This window comes from Pristiophorus japonicus, chromosome 8, assembly GCF_044704955.1.
Source record: "Pristiophorus japonicus isolate sPriJap1 chromosome 8, sPriJap1.hap1, whole genome shotgun sequence".
Lineage (NCBI taxonomy): Eukaryota > Metazoa > Chordata > Chondrichthyes > Pristiophoridae > Pristiophorus > Pristiophorus japonicus.
Window position 1 is genome coordinate 53,311,619 of NC_091984.1, and position 27,334 is coordinate 53,338,952.

General features: G+C 44.0%; 1 protein-coding gene across 9 annotated transcripts in view; it reads left to right on the plus strand.

The window, feature by feature from the left end:
• The window catches only part of LOC139268074 (ERI1 exoribonuclease 3-like), a 535,481-nt gene that overhangs the window by 78,433 nt on the left and 429,714 nt on the right, over positions 1-27,334 (plus strand). For all 9 annotated transcript variants that reach the window (XM_070886065.1, XM_070886072.1, XM_070886073.1 and 6 more), the window contains exon 5: positions 2,108-2,199. In XM_070886065.1, coding sequence (XP_070742166.1) covers positions 2,108-2,199 — 92 coding nt within the window. The remainder of the gene's footprint in view (positions 1-2,107; positions 2,200-27,334) is intronic.

Genomic DNA, 27,334 nt, shown 5'->3' on the forward strand with positions numbered 1-27,334 from the left:
CTGAGGACTGGGAGAAATTTAAAATTCAACAGAGGAGGACTTAGGGTTTAATTAAGAAGGGGAAAATAGAGTACGAGAGGAAGCTTGCAGAGAACATAAAAACTGACTGCAAAAGCTTCTATAAATATGTGAAGAGAAAAAGATTAGTAAAGACAAATGTAGGTCCCTTGCAATCGGATTCAGGTGAATTTATAATGGGGAACAAAGAAATGGCAGACCAATTGAACCAATACTTCGGTTCTGTCTTCACAAAGGAAGATACAAATAACCTTCCGAATGTACTAGGGGACAGTGGGTCTCGTGAGAATGAGGAACTGAAAGATATCCTTATTAGGCGGGAAATTGTGTTAGGGAAATTGATGGGATTAAAGGCCGATAAATCCCCGGGTCCTGATAGTCTGCATCCCAGAGTACTTAAGGAAGTGGCCTTTGAAATAGTGGATACATTGGTGATCATTTTCCAACTCTGGATCAGTTTCTATGGACTGGAGGGTAGCTAATGTAACGCCACTTTTTTAAAAAGGAGGGAGAGAGAAAGCGGGTAATTATAGACTGGTTAGCCTGACATCAGTAGTGGGGAAAATGTTGGAATCAATCATTAAGGATGAAATAGCAGCCCATTTGGAAAGCAGTGACAGGATCGGACTGAGTCAGCATGGATTTATGAAAGGGAAATCATGCTTGACGAATCTTCTGGAATTTTTTGAGGATGTAACTAGTAGAGTGGACAAGGGAGAACCAGTGGATGTGGTGTATTTGGACTTTCAAAAGGCTTTTGACAAGGTCCCGCACAAGAGATTGGTGTACAAAATCAAAGCGCATGGTATTGGGGGCAATGTACTGACATGGATCGAGAACTGGTTGGCAAACAGGAAGCAGAGAGTCTGGATATACGGGTCCTTTTCAGAATGGCAGGCAGTTACTAGTGGGGTGCCGCAGGACTCAGTGCTGGGACCCCAGCTCTTTACAATATACATTAACGATTTGGATGAAGGAATAGAGTGTAATATCTCCAAGTTTGCAGATGACACTAAGCTGGGTGGCAGTGTGAGCTGTGAGGAGGACGCTAAGAGGCTGCAGGGTGACTTGGACTGGTTATATGAGTGGGCAAATGCATGGCAGATGCAGTATAATGTGGATAAATGTGAGGTTATCCATTTTGGGGGCAAAAACACGAAGGCAGAATATTATCTGAATGGTGGCAGACTAGAAAAAGGGGAGGTGCAACGAGACCTGGGTATCATGGTTCATCAGTCGCTGAAAGTGGGCATGCACATACAGCAGGCAGTAAAGAAGGCAAATGGTATGTTGGCCTTCATAGCTAGGGGATTTGAATATAGGAGCAGGGAGGTCTTACTGCAGTTGTACAGGGCCTTAGTGAGGCCTCACCTGGAATATTGTGTTCAGTTTTGGTCTCCTCGTCTGAGGAAGGACGTTCTTGCTATTGAAGGAGTGCAGCGAAGGTTCACCAGACTGATTCCAGGGATGGCTGGGCTGTCATATGAGGAGAGACTGGATCAACTGGGCCTTTATTCACTGGCGTTTAGAAGGATGAGAGGGGATCTCATAGAAACGTATAAGATTCTGACGGGACTGGACAGGTTAGATGCGAGAAGAATGTTCTCGATGTTGGGGAAGTCCAGAACCAGGGGACATAGTCTTAGGATAAGGGGTAGGCCATTTAGGACTGAGATGAGGAGAAACTTCTTCACTCAGAGTTGTTGACCTGTGGAATTCCTTGCCGCAGAGAGTTGTTGATGCCAATTCATTGGATATATTCAAGAGGGAGTTAGATATGGCCCTTACAGTTAAGGGGATCAAGGTGTATGGAGAGAAAGCAGGAAAGGGGTACTGAGGGAATGATCAGCCATGATCTTATTGAATGGCGGTGCAGGCTCAAAGGGCCGAATGGCCTACTCCTGCACCTATTTTCTATGTTTCTATATACTAGTTGGGCCAAATGGCTCATTTCTGTGCTGTTGATTCTGTGTAACATGTAAAAGTTGTTGACAGACAGAAGCACAGACAAGTTATTGTACCAGAGTAATGGATAACGTTTAGTAACCACTTTCTCACCCTCGTTGCTCACTCTTTTTGTTCTTTACAGATGGTTGATGACTGGATGAAAAATGAAGATTTGCTGAATCCTAAAATTAACTCCATCTTTGTAACATGTGGAGATTGGGATTTAAAAACAATGTAAGGAATTAGAATTGATAATATTAGATTATTACGGGAATTTTGTGTCTATTCCTTACATTTACAATGACCAGTTAGTAGTTTTATTACCTCCATTAATTCAACAGGCCTACAGGTCTTAACTGAAATTATTCTCCTAATCCATCTATTTGGCATCTTGTTCCTGACAACCACAACTTTTAGTTCTGTAATGAGATGTCTGGTAAGTGCTTTACATTTCGGAGCAACAGCATTGAATGCTGAGCAGGAGGGAAAATGTTGCATTGGGCGATGAAAACATGATCAAAATGAAGGCTTTTGAAGCGATTTCTTAAAGTAGGGTGAGAGGTGACAAGGCAGCATCAGCTAGACAGGGTGTCCCAGAGGAGAGTACCCTGGTAGCTGAATGAGCTATTACTGGTGGCGAGCAAGAGAAATGAGGGACTACAAATAACCATATGTCGGGAGAAGTGAGGATGTGTGCGAGCACAGAAGAAAAGATTGCTGAGGTATGGTGGATGAGCCTTGGAACGGAGGATGGGAATTTTGAAATTTGTTGATTGTGCACAAGAAGCTTGATGAGGATGATGAGAGTGTCTGACTTTGTGCAAGTGAGAACACTGGCTTTGCTGTTTACTCCTTTTGTAAATTGAGGCAGGGAAGCTGGATAAGAGAGCCTCAGAAAAATTAAGCCTTGAGATGAAAAATTCCTGAATTAGGGTTTCAGCAGGGAAGAGGTGGGCAGCGTTGTGAAGTAAAAGAAAGTGGTCTTGATAATGGAGCAAATGTGGGGTTGAACTGAAATTCTTCATGTCCAGATTGAGTTTGAGTTGTCAGACAGGGAGTCAAGATCATAGCTAGCAAAAGACACAGAGGATTATCTTAGACTATATCTGATTACAATTCAACTTGTTCTTTGGGTTGGGGTAGGAGGATAACCCAGTAGAAAATTGAGTTGGACTGTTTTTTTTGTATTTATATTGTAAAACAAGTTTACCAATCTAAACTTTTTTTTCCTAACGCAAATAATCTGCACTGCCCGTTTCTGAATCTGAACAAGATAGATATGGCTAGCATGAGTGAGGAACGTTGTTATGCAATTATACTTGCAGCAGCCACATTATACAAGCACATCGATTAGCATTGCATTTACACAAGCATGTACATGCTGTGTCATAAATCACATGCATGCTGTGTCAGAAATTACATATATGGCTGCACGAGCATAGCGACTATGCGTTTCAGTTAATGCCCATATTGTCAGCCAATACAACTTGATACACACTATGGGCCCAAGTTTCCACATGATTTGCGCCTGATTTTTAGGAGCAACTGGTGGAGAACGGACTATCTTAGAAATCGCAATTCTCCACATTTTTTTTCCTGCAGTTCTAGTCAGGTAGAACAGTTCTACTTTGGAACAGAATTTTTTCTTCAAAAGGGGGCGTGTCCGGCCACTGACGCCTGATTTCAAAATTTCCACAGTGAAAACGTACTCCAAACTAAGTTAGAATGGAGCAAGTGAAGATTTTTGTAGAACTGAAAAAACCTGTTCTACACATTAAAAAATCAGGCGCAGGTTACAAATTAGGCGTAGGGAACGAGGGGGGGAAGGGAAGTGATTAAATTCTACAATAAATCCTTAGTTATACTTATACAAATATTATACAAATAAATCCAACCTGAATAAACATTTATAAGCAAAGAAAAGATTAAATAAACCATGTTCCTACCTGTGTGAAAGTTCTTCAGGCAGGCCTTTAGGAAGCGGTTTGCCGTCGGGACCGAAGGCTGAACGGGCCGGGCCCGAGATTTCGGGCAGGGCCCGTCCCCAGCACCAGAGGTAGATGGCGTTGGGTCGGGTCGGGGAGAGAGGTTCGGTTCGGGTCGGCGGGGGAGGGGGAGGGAGAGAGGGAGGGGGAGGGAGAGAGGGAGGGGGAGGGAGAGAGGGAGGGGGAGGGAGAGAGGGAGGGGGAGGGAGAGATGGAGGGGGAGGGAGAGATGGAGGGGGAGGGAGAGAGGGAGGGGGAGGGGAAGGGAGGGGGAGGGAGGGAGGGAGGGAGAGAGAGAGAGAGGGAGGGAGGTCGGTCAGGTCGGGGAGAGGGAGGTCAGGTTGGATCCAGTCCGGGGGCGAGAGTAGAGTCGGGTGGAAGCAGGAGCGGCAACGACAGGCGGGTCGAGTCGGGTCCGGTCCGGGCGGGGGGAGCAGAAGCGGGAGTCGGCAGGAAGCAGGAGCTGGCTGTGGGAGGAGCCTTATTCACGCAGCCCCAGTGAGGCCATTCGGCCAGGGCTAGGGGCTGTGTGCTTCAGGCCCCTCCCACACAGTTTCGGGCGCCTGGAGCTACTGCACTTGCGTGCCCACTGTAGCGCGCATGTGCAGAGCTCCCGGCACTGTTTTTGGCGCAAGGTCCTAGCTCCGCCCCCTACAGCTCCTGCTGCACTGCGCCGAGGGCCAGAGGACCTGCAGGGAGGTGGAGAATACGGAGGGTTTTTTTTAAGCGCACTTTGTGGAAACTTGGGCCCGTTATGTCTATCCACTGGCACAGTGCCGACTAACTCCCAAAATCTGAAAACTCAAGGCACATTTTGAGAGATCTCACAATCTACGGATCAGATCTAAGCTCTGCCGTCCTGCGACATCCAGTCATGAATGGTGGTGGGCAGTTTGGCAACTAACAGGAGGAGGAGTCTCCATAAATATCCCCGTCCTCAATGACCATCTTCAGCCAGATATGCCGAGTAGATGATCCATATTGGCCGCCTCCTGAGGTACTTACCATCACATAAGCCAGCTTTTAGCCAATTCGATTCACTCCACGTGATATCAAGGGACAATGGAGTGCACTGGATACAGCAAAGGCTATGGGCCCTGACAACATCCCCGGCTGTCGTGCTGAACTTCTGTCCAGAACTAGCCATTCCTCCAGCTGAGCTGTTCCAGTGCAACAACCCGACAATGTGGAAAACTGCCCAGATATGTACTGTGCACAAAAAGCAGGACAAATCCAATCCGGCCAATTACCACTCCATCAGTCTACTCTCAATCATCAGCAAAATCATGTAAGGTGTCATTGACAGTGCTATCAAGTAACAGTTACTCACCAATAACCTGCTCACCGATGCTCAGTTGGGTTTCCGTCAGGACCACTTGGCTTCAGTCCTCACTACAGTCAGGGTCCAAACATGGACAAAAGGTGAGACTGACTGCCCTTGACATCAGGCAGCATTTGACCAAGTGTGGCATTAAGAAGCCCTAGTAAAACTGGTCAGTGGGGATCAGGGGGAAAACTCTCCACTGGCTGGAGTCATACCTAACACAAAGAAAGATGGTTGTGGTTGTTGGAGGTCAATCATCTCAGCCCCAGGACATTACTGCAAGAGTTCCTCAGGGCAGTGTCCTCGACCCAACTATGCTTCATGAATGACCTTCCCTCCATTATAAGGTCAGAAGTGGGGATGTTCGCTAATGATTGCGTTCCATTTACATGGAGTTGTGAATGGAAATGTTCAGTTCCATTTACAACTCTTCAGATAATGAAGTAGTCCATGCCCGCATGCAGCAGGACCTGATGACGTTCATGCTTGGCTGATAAGTGACAAGTGCCAGGCAATGACTATCTCCAACAAGCGAGAGTCTAACCACCTCTCCTTGACATTCAATGACATCACCATCACCATCGCTGAGTCGCCGACCATCAACATCCTGGGGGGTCACCATTGACCAGAAGCTTAACTGGACTAGCCACATAAATGCTGTGGCCACAGGAGCAGGTCAGAGGCTGGGTATTCTGTGGCAAGTGTTTCACCTCCTGACTCCCCAAAGTCTTTCCACCATCTATAAGGCACAAGTCAGGAGTGTGATGGAATACTCTCCACTTACTTGGATAAGTGCAGCTGCAACAACACTCAGCAAGCTTAACGCCATCCAGGGCAAAGCACCCCGCTTGATTGGCACCCATCCACCACCTTAAATATCCACTCCCTCCACCACCGGCACATTGTGGCTACAGTGTGTACTCTCTACATGATGCACTGTAGCACTTCGCCAAGGCTTCTTCGGCAGAACCTCCCACGCCTACAACTTCTACCACCTAGAAAGACAAGGGCAGCAGGCGCATGGGAACACTATCACCTTCAAGTTCCTCTCCAATTTACACATCATCCTGATGTAGAAATACATCGCCGTTCTTTCGCTGTTTCAAAATCGTCGTACTTCCTCCCTAACAGCACATTATCATCTACAGGGCAGTAGTGATACCCGCCCTCCTATATGGTTTAGAGACGTGGACCATATACAGTAGACGCCTCAAAGCGCTGGAGAAGTACCACCAATGCTGCCTCCGCAAGATCCTGCAAATCTAGTGGGAGGATAGACGCACCAACATCCGCGTTCTCACTCAGGCCAACATCGAAGCACTGACCACACTCAACCAGCTCTGTTGGGCGGGCCATATCGTCTGCATGCCTGACATGAGACTCCCAAAGCAAGTGCTCTACTCGGAACTCCTACACGGCAAGCGAGCCCCAGGTGGGCAGAGGATATGCTTCACCCTCAAAACCTCCTTGATAAAGTGCAACATCCCCACCGGCACCTGGGAATCCCTGGCCCAAGACCGCCCTAAGTGGAGAAAGAGCATCTGGGAGGGCGTTGAGCACCTCGAGTCTCATCGCCCAGAGCATGCAGAAAACAAGCGCAGGCAGCGGAAGGAGCGTGCGGCAAACCAGACTCCTTACCCACCCTTTCCTTCAACCATTATCTTGACAGAGACTAATTCCTGTATTGGACTGTACAGTCACCTGAGAATTTACTTTTGGGTGGAAGCAAGTCTTCCTCGATTTCGAGGGACTGCCTATGATGATAATAGGAGTAACTTCACCACACGGACTGCAGCGGTTCATGAAGGCGGCTCACCACCACCCTCTCAAGGGCAATTAGGCCTTGCCAACAACGCCCACCTCCCAGGAACTAATAAAAAAAATCCCATGCAGACTGGGACGGGCTTTTCTAACGTTAAGTTTCGCGCATACATGAAAGTGTATGGGCCGCGCATCCAAAACGGGGGAAACATTGCTACCACGTGGAGTAGTTGAGATGAATAAAATAGAAGCATTTAAGGGGAAGCTAGATAAATGCATGAGGATGAAATGGATAGAAAAAGAAATGCTGATAGGATTAGATGATGTGGAATGGGAAGAGGCTTGTGTGGAGCATAAATACCGACATAGACCAGTTTGGCCGAATGGCCTGTTTCCATGCTGTAAATTACATGTAATTCTATGTAATATCTCTTTACCCTCTGCTACTGGTACTAAATTCGAAAAGAAAACTAAAGCACAATTTAAAAATAATTTCCTTTTATGTGTACATTTATAAATATTTTCAAATAAATTTTTTTTGTGCAATATTTTCTTGCACTGGTAACAGAAAGGACATTGAAAGGTTTTAAAAGTTGCTGTATGGGAGGACAAACCAATGGAAATGATGAAGGGATGCACATTGATTTTTTCTTGGAGCCTCTTGGGTCCCTGCAGTATAAATGGGGCAACAAGGAGAACCAAACGGCTCCAGGGCACAACTATAAACAAAGTGATGGCCTTCACTTACATCATTCTAATACTCAGCGACTTTACAATTGCAGATGGTGAGCTTTTGTTTAATTTTGCAACAAGAGTAGAGAAATCAATTCATACCATTCACTCAGAGCATTTCACTGCAAAGCAACTGCAGCATGGGTAAGAAAACTGAATTAGCAGCTGGTGTGTAAAAGAGAGCATCTATATCTGGACTCATTTAGAATTTAAGACGTTAGTAAATAAATTACTACAATAAAATATAAATAAATTTAATAAGAAAAATTACCAAGATGAAATAATTACAGAAATTCAAATTGGGAATTAACATAGATTTGTTTTATTATATAATATAGACTTATTAAAGGCCAAAGATGCTGCAAAGTTAAGTTTTTCTGTTAGTCTTGTAATTAGTTTTCAATCCCCCTTCGGAAACAAAATAGATATGTAGTTAGCATAATGATTGGTTCTAATTGAGCTTTGGTATCCTCAGTCCTGTTTTGAAACTGTTTATCTATTTTCGAATAAAATTAGCAACCACACATTTTGTATTTTTTTTTAACTTTGTAAGATTCCTTTTTTTGTATCTATAGTACTTAATATTTAATATTTTGGTGAATGTTATGTTTGTTAAGGTTAGATATATTAGTGCTTAAAAATAGGATATTTCTTTTTCACAGTTTGTACCCAGTATCAGAATTGAGCACTCCCTTTATGCATTAGAGGCAGAATAAAACTCTCTCTATATTGGGGGTGAAATTGTCCTTCAGAGTAGTGCAAATCAGGCGATTGCAAATCAACAGACCATTTTACACCTCACCTGATTTTCTTTCCCAAATGGATTTAACATTTAAATGGCTAAATATTTTAACGTGGCAACCTGTCACAAATTGACACAAATGGAGGAGCAGATTAGTTCGTAACCAGGTTTGTCAAGAAAAAATTTGGCTTTCTATGTTCATGTTGCACGGATACATGGAAATGACAAAAGGCCTTGAAGCTTCATATAGTGACAATATCAGATTACCTTTTTTTGGGCATGAATTCACTACTTCATTTATCCACTTGGTGTTGGAAAATTTCAGAATTAAACACCAATTCAAGTTAATTGATTTTTAGAAAGAAATACATTGTTAGTTGATATTTATGAAGGGGCTAAACAAGTAGTAGTTACACTTTTGCTCTATTAGAATTAGGTTCATCAATAAGTTGGTTATCTTTAACTGTTTCACGTATAGAGCCAATCCTCACCTTTTCAGCATTTAATTTTAAAAAACAGTATTGCAACTTTTTGTGTTGAATAGGCAACAAATCTTACCTAAAAGCTCCGGAGGATGAAATATCAGGTGGATTCTCAAAATTTTATATCTAACTAAATTTCATATTAGATTACGCTAATACATATCTGAACGCTTATTGTTTAATTATTCTTAGATGTCAGATCTTCATTTCAGACAATGCCTCTTTGCAAACTGTTTATTATAACGTGGTTTAATTCCTGGTAAATAGGGTCATTGCATCTATTTATGTTAACTTGGGATCATATGCTGACTTTAAAATGGAGCGAATTATTATCAAAGCTTCTCCGATAACAAGAACATCCATAATACTGTAACATTATGACCCAGAATTTGACGAAAAAATGATGGCGTGTAAACAATGCGTGCCATTATTAATGTTCAAATCGACCAGCAACTTGTAGAGAGGAAGAGAGATCCCATGAATTGCAAATTGCCACAAGTTGCTGGCCAATTTGTGCCGATCCGTTGTTAGTTTCGTGAAAAGGGCATCTTGTCCTTAACCTTCCCATAATTTTTGCACATTAATTGCCCATTAAACACGCCACATAAATTTAAGTCTAGTAATTAACAGCGCAAGTAGCCTTTTAATGACATGATAATTGTTAATGACTGCCAATCAACCTCGCTGACCCAGAAAATGAACAATTAAAAGTATGGAGTCTCATTTCTTCAGGTAGTAAATTGTTGTTGGAGATTTTTTAAATGTCAAATTTTAAAATGTAATTTTAAAAAACTTTTCCTTTGTCTTCTTCCTCTCTCTATCTCGATCCAATCTTTTTTTCCCTCTCTCTTTCTCTTTCTCTTTCTGTACCAGATTTGACATTGAATTCACCCACTCTCATTCACCCTCCATCTCAGTCCTTCCTCTATTTACTTCTCAATCTTTAAATCTTACTGGTTAAGGAGATACATTGTTTGTCCCATTGTTCACCAAGTTCCTAAATGCCCTGTTGCCCTCGCTGTACCATTATCAGCTCTCACTTCCAGCAACTTTGTGGGCAAAAAATGTTAAAAGCTGAAGGGTGCAGGATAGAGTCTAGATGCCACGAGATGCCCTGCTCCAGCAAAATTTGGCCCTATGTAACAAAAGTTTGAACACTTTACTGCTACTTTGCCTTCTTACTTTCCTATCATCTTTCTGTTTCTCATTCTTTACCTTTTCTATTTTTATTATTTTGATTTTGCTCACCAATTTTCTTTTCCTTCTCTACTCTCCTGAAGGCATTGACAACAATCCCAAAAGCAATAGTCACCTTCCATTATCTCACCTAAGTAGCTATTATTCATGTGTGAGCCTAGACAGTGAGTGTTAACAGGATATTCAACTGTAGGAGTATCCTGACCTCACCTGATATCCACACACATGCACTTTCCAGGAATTGTCAGTACACATCACAAAGGAACAGAAATCAAGGCTGATAATCCCTTCGCCCACACTCCCGGGCCAAGGATATTGAGGCCAATTGCAATACCCTGCCATGACTCCTGGCTGAAGTCAGCCAGTTCAGCACTGATTAGGATAAATGTAGAACGTCCCTTGTTTGTTTAACTCGCATGGCACTTTCTACAGAGCCATATAGGGAGATCTACTTTTGCTTTATGTTTTCTGATATCTATTTTGCACTTTTTCCTTTGATTTTAAATTTTTTTTAAAATACTTTCCTTGTGTGTTCCGGGTATGAATCATATTGAAGTGAAAAATGGCATCTGAGTGACGAAAACTGGCTCCAAAAGCCAGTCTTTCAGCTAATTAAAATATGGAAAAAGGATGACATAGTGGCCAGGTCAATCTCTGATGCAATTATTTACATCAAATAGAGAAACACTACCACTAAATGAGTAGTCTCACCTATGACAGTAGCTTGATCATGCCTGCATATAGCTATGTATATCAAGGATAAAAAGAAAAATATCAATATCGATTTTAGAATTGATCATTTAAAAGGCAATATACAATTTTTATTCCCGTGCAAATCCAAAAATTTGCCAACATGATGGTGCTTGAGATTTTACTTTGTTAACTTTTGGGGAAATGTTGTTTTTATTTTTTCTCAGGCTGTGGGCAAGGTTGCAAGGCTTCATTTGTTGGCCCTGAAATTCCGGCCTCTCTGGGTGCGTACAATATGCCTGAACCCGGCACTTGCGATCTGTCAAAATGTCTTTTCGCATGCATTCTCGGGAGAAGAGCCTTCACGGGCGGAGATTTGGGCTATTTGCCCAACTCTTGCCCAGTGAATGACCTTCAAACTCTTACGCCTGGTAAAGGCATAAGGCCTGCTTTTACCAGTGTAAGATAGATGGAAAAAATAATTTTTATTATTTTTATATCTTAAAAACCCTGTAAATGAAGGCAAGTTTATTTTTAACACTATTAAAACATTTTAAAATAAATTTCAAAAAAATAAATTTTTCTCAAAAATAATTCAATTTCTATTACTTTAAAAAAAAAAGTGAAATGTGTTTTTAAATTTGTGTGTCTAGTTTATTTGATTTTAGGATGTATTCTCATTGATAGCAAAAGGCTGTGTGCATCTAAACTTCTGACCCGAAGTGTTCGTTGGAGTGGGACTTCCAGATGCATTCGGATTTTTTTTTGGTCGGAGGCATCCGCCCGCAATTTTTGGCCCATTGTCTGTTCCTTGTTGCCCTGAGAAGTTGGTTGTGGGACTTATACTTGAACCACTGCAGTCCATGTGGTGATGGTGTTCCCACATTGGTGTTGGATTTGACCCCTCTACGATGAACGAGCAGCATTACCTGTCCCAGACAGGATGGTATTTGACTTAGAACATAACTTGGAAGTGATGTTACTGGTCTTGTCCTTAGTGGGCACAGAACTGGGAGGTACTGTTGGAGTAAGTTTGGTGAATTGCTGCAGTGCATTCTGTAGATAGTATAAACAGCACCCACAGTGCACCAGTAAGGGGTGGCCATCAAGTTGTCTGCTCTGACCTTGATTTGGTCAAACTTCCTGAGTGTTGCGCTACACTCATCCAGACAACACTTAGTATCACAACACATTCCTGACTTGAACCTTCTAAATGGTGGTGAGGCTTTGAGGGGTCAGAAAGTGAGTTAATCATTGCAGTGTACCCAGCATCTGTGCTGCTTTTATAGCCACAGCATTCATGTGGCCTGGTGCATTTAAGCTTCTGGTCAGTGGTGATTACCAGGATGTTAATGTTGTCTTTGAATTTAGCTTGATATTTATCAAAAAAGCAAGTATAAATAGACTCGTTGGTCTCATGTAATGGCTATGGTACTGGACTAGCAACTCAGACATAGAGTTCAAATCCTACCATGGCAAGTTGTGAAATTGAATTAAATAGGTCTAGTGTCACAAAAGAATTATTCCACCCACACAGTAAGCTGAGTTCCTTTAGTGAAGCCGTACATGGTCGTAAGTGCCCCGCAAGTTTCGGGGCATCGCATGTGATGTGCGTGCGCAAAAACCTGGAACTTGCGATCTGTCAAGTTTCAGCTTGATAGATCGGACGAATCCGCAGGAAATGAACATTCGCTGGCGGAGAGTTGGGCTATTTGCTCAACTACTACCCAGTGAATGCTCACGAAATCCCTTTTTAAAAAAAAATGTTTACATTTATTTTTCAAAAAAATTAAATTTTTGTTTTAAATATTTAATTAAATTGCATTTTAATAAATTTTTAACATGATAATTTATTTTTATTTAAGTGGGGTGAAAGTTTCCTAGCAGATTCCTATTATGCTTATGGGGATTCCGTATGTAAATGGTAATGGGAATCCTCCTTTGTGATTGGTTGCGAACCGCATATGCCCCTGGGATACGTGGGCCTTTACACAGGTGTACGTCAGCAGGCCCAGGACTGCAAGAGTCCAAAGATACGGAAGCACCAGGTAAGTGTGTACTTATCTTGCAGATCGGAAGCATTCACCTGCGGGAAGGCTGTGACCGCAATTTCCACCCCATTGGAATTCACCCCATTGGAATTCATGAAATAGTACCTTTCTGATCCCTGAAGACCAAAATTATAAGTCGTGGTGGGATGGGTGGGGTGGGGGGAGGGGGGGCGGAGGGTGCAATGTTAGTATTGAGAGGAAACTGAAATGGGAGGGAAAAATAATTTAATTTAGTACTTAATTGTGGCCAAAACTGAATTGGCACCATTTGTGTAGTGGCGAGGGAGAGAAGAGAAATGATGATGGAGCGTTTGTCTTCAGTCACAAGAAGGTGACTAAACTGTCAGCATGTGACAATTTCAAACCAATAGGGAGCTAAAGCATGTGAGGATGAATATATGAGGATCAATGATTTTCTGTCGTCGATTAGAGTCCAGCTAGAACTAGTAATTCACTTTCTTAGGTTACTTTTTAAGAAAAAACTTTAAATATCAGGCTACTGACAGTCATTTCTAACTTAATACCTTCCCAATATTCCCCCGGGCTGCCTCGGGTCTTTTGTTATGAGTTGATTGGGCTGTAACACTCTGCGGTGAAAATGTAATTAGGTTTGTGTTCCACTCCCGGACACAGATGGGGTAAATACTGCTGTTGGCAGGGGACTTTCCATGTGTTGTCTGAAGTCAGCTGTGTTCCATTTAGTATCAACGCTTGTTTTCCTCCACTTCGATTCCTTTTCTGACCCAACATTATTGGTAGTGGCACTTCATTTTGTCGGAGTTAAACATACCATTCTTGCATTCCTGTAGATAACTGAGTGAAAACAAAATCAGCACTTTTCTGTTTTGCTTAGGTCTTAACAATCTATTCCCCTAACTTGTACTTTATCGATAAATGAATGTGAGCAGATTTCATTCTTTTCATTTTCACACAAATAATTTCCTTTTTTTCATTTCTGTAAATAATAGTTACCATATGTCTAACTGTGTCCAGGAGCTCTGAGGTGACAGCAGTGTTGACAGCCTCATACAATATTTATTGAGGCCTGGATGTTGTCTGTGTGACCTCCGGGTCATTCAGTTAACTGTCACACACTTGGATTTTAATGGGATCAGTTGTCCACTGCACTGGAGATTTCAACTTTGTCACCAGTAGCTAACAGAGTCCAACCGGGTTCCCCCTTTAGTAACCAGTGTAACATACTGTTACTAACGTGCCTTAAAAAAGATAATGGGCCCAAGTTTCCACACGATAAAAAACGGGCGCCCCTCCGAGCTGGGCGCCCGTTTTTCGCGCCTAAAACGGCGGCGGAAAAAAAACGCGCGATTCTGGAGAGCCCTGCAGCTCCTTGTCTGTTTGGCGCGGCGCCCAGGGGGGCGGAAACTACACTCGCGCCGATTTTGTAAGTGGGAGGGGGCTGGTACTATTTAAATTAGTTTTTTTCCTGCCGGCAATGCTACGCGTGCGCGTTGGAGCGTTCGCGCACGCGCAGTGTGAAGGAAACATTGGCACTCGGCCATTTTTGTAGTTCTTTGTAGCTGTTTAATTTTTGAACATTTTTTAATAAAAGCACATTGCCATCAGCACTGAGGCTTCTTGCAGTCTTCTCACTGTCTCCTCCCCACCCCCCCGCGGGAACGAACGCCTGCTGCATTCTCCATGGCTGAAGCACTTTCACACAGGTAGGAAGATGGTTTATTTAATCTTTTCTTTGCTTATAAATGTTTATTCAGGTTGGATTTATTTGTATAATATTTGTAGAAGTATAAATAAGGATTTATTGTAGAATTTAATGACTTCCCTTCCCCCCCCCTCCTCCCCCCCACCTCGTTCTGGACGCCTAATTTGTATTTTGTGCCTGATTTTTTAATGTGTAGAACAGGCTTTTTCAGTTCTACAAAAATCTTCACTTGCTCCATTCTAACTTAGTTTGGAGTACGTTTTCACTGTAGAAACTTTGAAATCAGGTGTCAGTGGCCGGACACGCCCCCTTTTGAAGAAAAAATTCTGTTCCAAAGTGGAACTGTTCTACCTGACTAGAACTGCAGAAAAAAAAATGTGGAGAATTGCGATTTCTAAGATAGTCCGTTCTCCACCAGTTGCTCCTAAAAATCAGGCGCAAATCATGTGGAAACTTGGGCCCAATAAATGGTCAAACCGCTGTCTCCTTTCAAAATAAAGAGCCTGATGCCAGATTTCATTAGCACATGTTGACAGCTGCCATGGAGTCAAATTTTCTATTTTCAGGTCTTTAATGCCAAAATTCTATTTCATGGGCACTGACATTTAGCACTGATGTGCTGCTCACAGACTTGTTACAGTGCAGAAAGAAATGGCAAAAAATGCTCCACTGGTTAGAAATATATAAGTACTTCACAACAAACCTGTGCTCAGTCATCACCCAGAGAATGACCTTAGGAAACACATCCATACAAAAACATTTCAAAAATTCACCTCTTAGATGCAAGTGACGGATAGATGAATTGGAAATGCTCACAATATGGCAGAGTCTGGGTGACTGGGTGGGTATGCTATATTACTCTTCCAGATATTTTTCTCAGGTTCAGCATTTTGGGGCCACTCTTGTAGGCATGCCTCCTTGTTCCATACAGACTGAAGTATGTCTTTGCCCTCGCAGCAGCGAGATAATCTGTAGCAAGCCCAGGAGTTAAACAGAGAAGAAAAGTCATTATTGTAGTTTAACATACTGGCTATATTATGTAATCTCACACTCCTCCTTGACTTTAGATGGTGGTCGAATAAACATTCCACTAGTCGATCGCTTTGGCTATAATTTACCTGTTTTATTAAACAATAAATGGGTAAGTGAATGGTAGCTGTATATTTGCAGTTGTCACATGCTTACTATCCCTCCTTGGAAGATAGAAAATAACAGTCATGTCTTCTGTGTCAGACTTCAATATGGCACAAGGACCTTATTTGATGGCTTACTGCTGACTTTCTATGGAAAATTTCTGGTTTATCTAAATACCTCTGATGGCTTCAGCAGACTACTCATTTGGAATAAGACGGGCTGAGTAATACTTTACAAAATTTGACCAGCTGAAAGAAGATCTTAATGTGTTAAAGTAAAAATAGCTTCCAATCAAACATGTACAACCAACACTCGCACAATGCTGGTATTGGAACTGAATGGCTTGATCCCTCCTTCAGATACCTGACCAGGTATAATGTCTATATTGTGGGACAGTTGGGCATCAAAACAAGCTGTGAGTAAACCTGTTTTTAGCCTCCGATGTACCGTAATGGAAAAAAGGAAGTGTGTATACCTTTTTTAAAATTAATTCATGGGATGTGGGCGTCCGTGCAAGACCAGCATTTATTGCCTATCCCTAATTGCCCTTGATAAGGTGGTGCAGTCCATGTGGTGAAGGTACTCCCACAGTGTTGTTAGGTGGAATGTTCCCATGATTTTGACTCGGTGACGATGAAGGCATGGCAATACATTTCCAAGTCAAGATGGTGTATGACTTGGAAGGGAACTTGCAGGTGGGTGGTGGTGTTCTCATGCACCTGCTGCCCTTGTCCTTTTAGGCGGTGGAGGTCGCAGGTTTGAGAGGTGCTGTCAAAGAAGCCTTGGCGAGTTGCTGCGGGACATCTTGTACATGTGCATATTGCCGCTACGGTGTGCCAATAGTGAATGTTTAAGGTGGTGGGTGGGATGCCAATGGAGGAGGCTGCTTTGTTCTTGATGGTGTCAAGTTTCTTGAGTGTTGTTGGAGCTGCACTCATCCAGGCAAGTGGAGAATATTCCATCACACTTCTGATTTGTGTCTTGTAGATGATGAAAATGCTTTGGGGTGTCAGGAAGTGAGTCACTCGCCGCAGAATACCCAGCCTCTGACCTGTTTGGCCACAGTATTTATGTGGCTGGTCCAGTTAAATTTCTGGTCAATGGTGACCCAGGATGTTGATGGTGAGGGATTCGGTGATGGTAATGCAGTTGAATGACAAGGCGGAGGTGGTTAGACTCCGTCTTGTTGGTGATGGTCATTGCCTGTGTGGCACGAATGCTACTTTCCACTTATTAACCCAAGCTGGAATGTTGTCCAAGTCTTGCTGCATGTGGCACGGACTGCTTCATTATCTGAGAAGTTGTGAATGGAACTGACATTGTGCAATCAGCGAACATTCCCACTTCTGACCTTATGATGGAGAGAAGGTCGTTGATGAAGCAGCTGAAATTGGTTGGGCCTCGGACACTTCCCCAAGGAACTCCTGCAGCAATATCCTGGGACTGAGATGATTGACCTCCAACAACCACAACCAACTTCCTTTGACTTCAATTTTATTCGGGCTCCTTGATGTCACACTCGGTTAAATGCTGCCTTGATGTCAATCAAGAGCGGTCGCTCTCGTCTCACCTCTGGAATTCAGCTCTTTTAATATGTTTGGACCAAAGCTGTAATGAGGTTTTGAACCGAGTGGTCCTGCCGGAACCCAAATTGAGCATTGGTGAGCACGTTATTGGTGAGTAAATGCTGTTTGATAGCACTGTCGGCAACCCCTTCCATGACTTTTCTGATGATTGAGATAGACTGATGGGGTGGTGATTGGATTTATTCTGCTTTTTGTGGACAGAACATACCTGGGCAATTTTCCACGTTGTTGGGTAGATGCCAGTGTTGTAGTGACTGGAACAGCTTTACTAAAGACGCGGCTAGTCTGCGGCACAAGTCTTCAGCGCTATAGCAGGGATGTTATCAGGGGCCCATATCCTTTGCTGTATCCACTGCGCTTAGCCGTTTCTTGACATTATGTGGATTGAATTGGTTGATGACTGGCTTCTGTGATGGTGGGGACCTCAGGAGGAGGCCGAGATGGGTCATTCACTCAGTATTTCTGACTGAGGAAAGAGATGTTTATGGAGTCTCCTCATCCAGTTAGTTGTTTAATTGTCCACCACCATTCATAACTGGATGTGGCAGGACTACAGAGCTTTGATCTGATCCATTGGTTGTGGGATTGCTTACCTCTGTCGATAGCATGCTGCTTCCACTGTTTAGCATGCATGGATGTTTTCCACTGTTTCACCAGTTTGGCACCTCATTTTTAGGTACGCCTGGTCCAGCCTGGCAGCTATGTTCTTCAGGGCATGGCCAACTCAGTCAGTAGTGGTGCTACCAAGTCATTCATGGTGCTGGAGATTGATGTCCCCAACCCAGACTGCATTCTGTGCCTTTGCTACCCTCAGTGTTTCTTCCAACTGGTGTTCAACATAGAGGAATAATGATTCATCAGCTGATGGAAGATAGTAGGTGGTAATCAGCAAGAAATTTCCTTGCCCATGTTTGACCCGATACCATTAGATTTAATGGGGTCCGGAGTCAATGCTGAGGACTCCGAGGGCCACTCCCTCCCCACTGTATACCACAGTGTCTCCACCTCTGCTGGGTCTGTCCTGGTGGTGGGCCAGGACATTTATAGGTATTGTGATGGGGGAGGCTGGGATGTTGACTGAAGGGTATGATTCTGTGAGTATGACTATGTCAGGCTGTTGCTTGACTCATGTGTGGGACAGCTAAGGCTCAGCCACTAAAGGTAGAGTGTAGGGAAAGGGTTTGCCCAGAGTCTGGACAGTAGCACTGGCATGGAGAGCTGGAGGATATTCCAGAGCCAGAGTGGGATGAAGACATGGAGGGATCAGTTTTTCGAGTTAATTTATGTTGAGGAACCGGGAGAAAATAAAAGTTGGCGAGGGCAAAAGTGAGCGAAGAACAGTGTGTCTCAATGCAGGATAGGATACAGTTGGCAGGCTTTTATGGAATTTATGAAGCATGGGAGGCTAGTGAAGAGAGTTTTGGAGAAGAGTGAATTAGGCAGGGCTGAGGTTAGAATATGCCATGAGGTCATGGCAGAGATGGGCAGTGTTGCAGAGCTGGAAATAGATAGTGAATGTGTGAACGTTTGATGTTGGCCAAATAGCATGATCTTTCACACATGAAGTTGGAAGGATGATTTGATGTCTGACAAGCAGACAACACAAGGGAGTGGCGAAGAGGTGGCTCTTGGGGTCATCAGCATATATGTGGGTACCTACCCTGTGACTATGGATGATGTTGACCAGGGGACAGCACGCAGATCAGGAAAAGAAGAGGCCTAAAGATTGAACGTTCGGCTGAGGTGGTTATATGAGGGTGATGGAGAAGCCATTGCAGGAGATATGGTGACTTCATTGGGATAGGAGGCATAACACATCATGAATGGAACAGATACTCACTATCTTAAGCAGCTGAGCTTGTGTGCGTTACTGATTAGTTGTAATTTTATCTTTTTTTAAAATTCCAAATGCTAGACACGACAGAGATCATTTTCCAACTTTGTACTCTTGGGCAAGGAACCTTGCCCAATAGGAGCACATATTTGAAATTTGGACATGTATTACTAATGATTTTCTGACTGTTTAAATTAATGGCTGAGAAGTTGTGCTAGGCATGCACCCAAATTTCTAATATGCTCTCCCAGCAGGCAAGGTTCGACACCAACAGCACCAACCCTCCAGCACTAAGTTGGAAAATTATCCCTTGTGTTTCATTACATTACCGATCACCAGGCTAAGTGAGCGGGCAAAAATTTGGTATATGGAGTATAGTTGGAAAGTGTGAGGTCATGCACTTTGGCAGAAAAAAATCAAAGAGCAAGTTACTATTTAAATGGAGAAAGATTGCAAAGTGCTGCAGTACAGCGGGACCTGGGGGTACTTGTGCAGGAAACACAAAAGGATAGTATGCAGGTACAACAAGTGATCAGGAAGGCCAATGGAATCTTGGCCTTTATCGCAAAGGGGATGGAGTATAAAAGCAGGGAAGTCTTGCTACAGTTGTATAGGGTATTGGTGAGGCCACATCTGAAATACTGCATGCAATTTTGGTTTCCATATTTACGAAAGGATATACTTGCTTTGGAGGCAGTTCAGAGAAGGTTCACAACATTGATTCCGGAGATGAGGGGGTTGACTTATGAGGAAAGGTTGAGTAGGTTGGGCCTCTACTCATTGGAATTCAGTAGAATGAGAGGTGATCTTATCGAAATGTATAAGATTATGAGGGGGCTTGACAAGGTGGATGCAGACAGGATATTTCCACTGATGGGGTAGACTAGAACTAGAGGGCATAATCTTAGAATAAGGGGCCGTCCATTTAAAACTGAGATGAGAAATTTCTTAGGGTTGTGGATCTGTGAAATTCGCTGCCTCAGAGAACTTGAATAAATTTAAGACAAATAGTTTCTTAAATGATAAGGGAATAAGGCGTTATGGAGAGCAGGCAGGGAAGTGGACCTGAGTCCATATTCGGATCAGCCATGATCATATTAAATGGTGGAGCAGGCTCGATGGGCCGTATGGCCTACTCCTGTTCCTATTTCTTATGTGAACAATTAATTGCACCCCTTTAGGTGCAAAATATTTTGTTTATGGATTTCTGTAACTTATGAGCCGGAGCTGCTTTAATATCTACGTTGAGTGAGGCAGAATTGAATTCAGATGTGATGCCTTTGCAGTTGAATAGCTAGCTGATAAATTTCTAGGCTTTCACATGAAGATTGTTCACTTTGGTGAGGATGTCTTGTTCTCATGGTAATGTGCCTCAGCAAGGGGTTAATAACTAGGATGAAGAGGAAAAAAATTGCGAGTGTCGAAATTTACAAATTGTCCACTACAAGTCGTCATCATCATCATCATAGGCGGTCCCTCGAACGAGGAAGACTTGCTTCCACATGAGTTCACAGATGTTTCAACGAAGGACCCGCTGTTCCAGTCCTGAACTCCAATTGAGGGGGTAGAAGATGCCTGTGCGTGGATTTTTTTAACGTGTGGTGATCATTGCACACCAGCCACCACATGGGCTTGGCAGAGCGCGGCCTTTATCCAGTGACAAGGGTTAACCAGGACGACTGGAGACCTGCTCTGCTGCACGGATCTAGTGCACACATATCGCAGTGTGGGCTGGCCCGTGCAGCACCCGAGCTCTCGCCTCTTCTGGGGCCCGTACCCTCATTCGCCGCACCTCGCCACGATCTCTCGCTGCTCTCTGCCACAAACATTCGCCACACCTCCGCCACAAACATTCGCCACACCTCCACCACAATCTCCCGCTGCACCTCTGCACCAAACATTTGCCGAATCTCTGTCACGATCACCCACCAAATCTCAGCCACGATTCCTTATCACTCCTCCGCCCCAATCACTTGTTGCAAGTCCGCCACGACCTTCTATGCTCCTCTGCTGTACCAGGGCCCCGCTGATGCTCCTGCCCATGCTCCAAACGGCAACCTGGGTCCTGATGATGTCATCCAGTCGTCCACCTCGAAGCCGTCGCACATTTGTGTCAGCTCGCGCTGGAAGCTACAGTGGCTCACTCCAGCTCTTTTTATAGCCCTGACCTGCGGAGATGTTCTCTCGCAGGTCGGGGTGGCCCACTACAAGTAGCCTGTCATTGGAAAGGATAACCATGAATATAAACTGAAGGGTACAATCCTAAAGGGGATGCTTGAACAGGCAGACCTAGGGGTGTATGTGCACAAATCGTTGAAGGTGGCAGGGCAGGTTGAGAAAGCAATTTAAAAAGCACATGGGATCCTGGGCTTCATAAATAGAGGCATAGAGTACAAAAGCAAGGAAGTTATGATGAACATGTATAAAACTCTGGTTCGGCCACAACAGGAGTATTGTCTAATTCTGGGCACTGTATTTTAGGAAGGATGTGAAAGTGTTGTGTATGCAATAACTCAATAGACTGAATATTGTAAACTCCGAACAGCTACAAACCTGGCTCCACTTTATTGGGGCCCAAAGTGATTACATTACAAGATGGCTGGCCTTTTATATCTGGGCCACATGCGCACAGCCCAATGACCCCCGACAGTGGCTCCACCTGATGGCTAGTAAACCCAAGCATACATACATGACAATATCCCCCTTTAAGATATTAGTAACGGTCTTTTTACAAATTTTGAGACAGTCCGGGGCTTTCCGTTCCCAAGTTGAACGTCTCCATTCAACTCCAGCCTTGGGCGAGCATTCTGAGTCTGTTATGACTGGGGGCTGGGTAACCGATCTGATGGGAGTGGCAATGACCAGCTCAGGGATTGAAAGTCCAGATTCATTGATGACAGCGGAGTCCTCTGATGACTCAGTGTAGGTTGGTTGGTCACTGATTATGTCTTCCTCAGACTGTTCTGGTTCATCCGTGTGCTGCAGCTTTATCTGATCGACATGTTTCCTGCATGTCTGCCCATTCTTGAGCTTAACGATAAACACTCTGTTACCCGCCTTGGCCGTAACAGTACCGGCGATCCATTTGGGACCTTGACCATAATTCAGTACATACATAGGATCATTGATAGAAATGTTGCGTGACACAGTTGCGCGATCATGATACCTTTGCTGACTTTGACGTCAGTATTCGACACGATTATTCAAGTCAGGGTGGACAAGAGAGAGCCTGGTCTTGAGAGCTATCCATCAATAGTTCAGCAGGGGAGACCCCGGTAAGCGTATGGGGTCTTGTCCTGTAACTAAGCAATATGCGTGACAAGCGAGTTTGCAGTGAACCTTGAGTTACATGTTTCATACTCTGCTTGATGGTTTGGACCGCATGCTCTGCTTGTCCATTGGATGCGGGTTTGAATGGCGCTGACCTCACATGTTTGATACCATTGAGTTTCATGAACTCTTGAAACTCCATACTGGTGAAGCAAGATCTGTTGTCGCTTACAACGATGTCAGGCAGAGCATGACACGAAGGCTCTCAATGGTTGCTGTGGATGTTCTGGATGACATGATTGTACACTCTATCCACTTGGAATAAGCATCCACCACAAGAACATCTTTCCCAGGAAGGGACCTGCAAAGTTGATGTGGATCCTGGACCATGGTTTAGATGGCCACGACCACAGACTCAGCGGCGATTCCGCTGGTGCTTTACGAAGCTGCATGCAAGTGTTGCACTGATGCACACATGATTCCAGATCAGAGTCAATTCCAGGTCACCATATATTAGACCTGGCAATAGCTTTCATCATGACAATACCGGGATGCGTGCTATGTAGATCATGCACAAATTTCTCTCTGCCTTTCTTGAGCATAACAACATGATTACCCCACAGTATACAATCTGATTGAATGGATAGTTCGTCTTTGCGATGGATGTAAGGTTTGGTCTCCTCACACATTTGCTTGGGTATGACAGACCAATCACCACTAAGGATGCAACGTTTCACAACCGATAATATCGGGTCCTGGCTGATCCAAGTCTTAACTTGTTGGGCCGTGACAGGGGTTCTTTCACTTTCAAAAGCATCCATGACCAACAGCAGATCTGCCGGTTGTGGCGTTTCCACTTCCGGTGTGGGCAACGGCAGACAACTCAATGCATCGGCACAATTCTCAGTGCCAGGTCTATGGCGATGACATAATCATAGGCAGATAATGTCAGCGCCCACCTCTGGATGTGGGACGATGCATTGGTATTGATACCTTTGTTTTCCGAAAACAATAAAATGAGTGGCTTGTGATCTGTTTCCAGTTCAAACTGAAGACCAAACAGGTACTGATGCATCTTTTTAACCCCATACACACAGGCTAGTGCTTCCTTCTGTACCATGCTGTAGGCTCTTTCCGCCTTTGACAAACTTTTTGAAGCAGATGCAACAGGTTGTAATTTGCCCGACTCGTTAGCTTGTTGTAGCACGCAACCAACTCCATAGGACGAAGCATCACAGGCCAATACTAGACGCTTACACGAATCATAATGTACCAGCAGCTTGTTAGAGCAAAGCAGATGAGTAGCTTTTTCAAAAGCTCTATCTTGAGACGCACCCCAAACCCAGTTGTCGCCTTTTCTTAGCAGCATGTGCAGTGGCTCTAATAAGGTGTTCAATCTAGGTAAGAAATTACAAAAGTAGTTGAGTAGACCAAGGTACGAACGCAGCTCCATCACATTCTGAAGCTTGGGTGCATTTTTGATGGCCTTGGTTTTCGAGTCTGTAGGCCTGATACCATCAGCAGCAATTTTCCTCCCCAGGAATTCGACTTCCGGTGCCATGAAGATGCACTTCGAGTGTTTCAGCCTGAGTTCCACTTTGTCCAGACGATGTAGAACCTCTTCCAGGTTGTTCAGATGTTCGGCAGAGTCACGACCTGTGACCAGTATATCATCTTGGAACACGATGGTTCTGGGGACAGACTTCAGTAGACTCTCCATGTTTCTCTGAATATGGCTGCAGCTGAGCGAATTCCAAAAGGGCACCTGTTGTAGATAAACAGTCCTTTATTGGTGTTGATGCACGTAAGTTTCTTCGACCTGTCGACCAGCCCCTGTGTCATGTAGGCCAACATCAGATCCAGTTTTGTGAACGACTTCCCCACCCCCCGGCCAGCGTTGCAAACAGGTCATCAGCCTTCGGTAACGGGTATTGATCCTGTTTCGAAACTCGGTTGATTGTAACCTTGTAGTCTCCACAAATCCTGACATTGCCATCACTTTTCAACACGGGAACAGTGGGGCTGGCCCATTCATTAAATTCGACCGGTGATATGATCCCTTCACGCTGGAGTCTGTCCAGTTCGATTTTGACCTTCTCCCTCATCATGTACGGAACTGTCCGAGCTTGATGATGGACGGGTCTTGCATCCGAGTCCATGTGGATCTGTACCTTGGCTCCCGTGAAATTGCCGATACCTGGTTCAAACAGCAAGGGGAACTTGCTCAGCACTTAAGCACATGGAGTATCCTCCTCCGACGATAACGCTTTAATCTCGCTCCAGTTGCATTTGATTTTTTTTTAACCAGTTCCTGCCGAACAGCGTTGGACCATTGCCTGGAACAATCCATAACGGTAAATCGTGAACCACACCATCATACGACACCTTGATTACTGTACTGCCAATCACTGTTGAGTTCTTTAGTGTACGTACTCAACTTGGCATTGACTGGACTCAGCTTAGGCCTCACAGCCTTAGTGTGCCACAGCCTGTCGAATGTCCTCTGGCTCATTATTGATTGACTCGCACCCGTGTCCAATTCCATCTATACCGGCACACCAATTAAGTTTTACATTAATCATTATCGGTTGGCTCTTTGTTAGGAACGAATACAGCCCATGCACTTCCTCCTCTGACATCTCGGATTGCATATTCGGATCCGTGCTAGACTGGTCATGATCCTCCACGTGGTGTGTTGCAGCACGCTTGCTCAGTTGCGGACACATGCGCTGGAGATGCACCACTCTCGAACAGCCTTTACAAATACACTGATGATGCCAATGATTTCCCCCACAACGCCAACACGGTGATATCGGATTCATTCCCGTTGGCAGACTCTGAGCAGCCACAGGTTTCGCGTATGCAGTTGGATAGGCCCTGCCATATGCAGCTCTGTCAAACGACGATACTATCTTGTTTACAGTACTTGCCGAGTTCAGATTTTTCAATTATATCTGCTTTAAGCTTTTGTCCGTCATGCATGATTGGGCAATCGTGATGACCTTGCTCAAATCCAGTGTCTCCGCCGCCAGTAGCTTACGCAGGATCACCTCATGGTTGATGCTGATTACAAAGAAGTCCCACAGCATGTCTGCCAACGCAGTTTCGAACTTGCATGCTCCAGCTAGACGTCTTAGGTCGGCAACGAATTCTGATACATCCTGGCCCTCAGACCGAACGTGCGTATAGAATCGATATCTTGAGATGATGATGCCTTCATCTGGTTTCAGATGGTCACGTACCACAGCACACAATGTTTCATAGTCCTTGTCTTTGGACTTAAGGGCGACAGGAGATTCTTTTAGTCCATAGATTTCCCCATTTTGTTGGCCACGAAGTACTGGTTCAAGTGGGCTACAAAGTCTGCCCAATCTTCTCCCTCCACGAATCGCTCCAGAATTCCAATTGTGCGCATTTTTGCATGTGTAAGTTCTTGTTATCTCGTCGTCGAATGTTGTGTATGCAATAACTCAATAGACTGAATACAGTAAACTCCAAACAGGTACAAACCTGGCTCTACTTTATTAGGGCCCAAAATGATTACATTACAAGATGGCTGGCCTTTTATACCTGGGCCGCACACACGTGCGCACAGCCTAATGACCTCCGACAGTGGCGCCACCTGGTGGCTAGTAAAGCTAAGCATACATACATGACAGAAGGCCTTGGAGGGAGTGCAGAAAAGATTTACGAGAATGGTTCCAAGAATGAGGAACTTCAGTTACGTGGATAGACGAGAGAAGCTGGGTTTGTTCTCCTTGGAGTTTGGAAAGTTGAGAGGAGATCTGATTGAGGTGTTCAAAATCATAATGGCTCTAGAAAGAGTAGATAGAGAGAAACTTCCCATTGGCAGAAGGGTCGCGAACCAGAGGACACAGATTTAAGGTGATTGGCAGAAATACCAAAGGCGAAATGAGGAAAAACCTTTTTACGCAGCGAGTGGCTAGGATGTGGAATGCACTACCTGAAAGGTTGGTGGAGGCAGACTCAGTCGTGGCTTTCAAAAGGTAATTGGATAAGTACCTGAAGGAAAAATCATTTGCAGGGCTATGGGGAAAGGGCGGGTGAGTGGGACTAGCTGAAGTGCTCTTGCAGAGAGCCGGCATGGGCTTGACAGGCCGAATGGCCTCCTGTGCTGTAACCATTCTATGATTCCAGGAATATGGAACTGAAGATCCCCCGATTATTTCAGCGAGTAACAGCACAAAAAGATGATAAAAATATTTTATCTTGTCTGTCAGTTACACATACAGCAATAATTTCCTCAATTTGCATTTGCTTAACTGAAGTGTAACATTTAAAAGCAAAACAAAGCTGACTTGAAGAAAAAAAGGCCAAAAGAAAAAAAGAAAATAATTTCTTGACCAAGATTTATAAATTCTGTAGATAGATCAAAAAGGGGTATAACTTAAATTTCAAACCAAGGGGACAATGAGGTATGTTTGCTGTGATGCAGTCTCAGACAGAGACCTTCCCCCTCTGTTGGCTTGAGAGCAGTGATGAAAATGTGTTTGGCAGCCTCTGTCCAGTTCCCAGGAGCAATGACTGAATAGCATAAAATCACCCTCATAATTGCCAATGGCTGGCACATAAAATGTCGCCAAAAATTATCAAAATTGCAATATGTGCATAACATTAAAATAAAGAGCTGCAGGGCTACTCAGTGATGTAGTGCTTGGTAGACTAATACGCTATAACATGGAAAGTCAGGATGCAGCTGTATATGTGATGTGTTCCTGTTTTTGTTCGTAAAGCAGTCATGGAGCTGCTTGTTACAGTTTTGGGTTTCTTTACTCTCTCTCTCTCGTCATTATAGGTATTTTTGGCTTCTGCATTTCAGATTACTTTTCTACATAAGAACATAAGAATTAGGAACAGGAGTAGGCCATTTAGCCCCTCG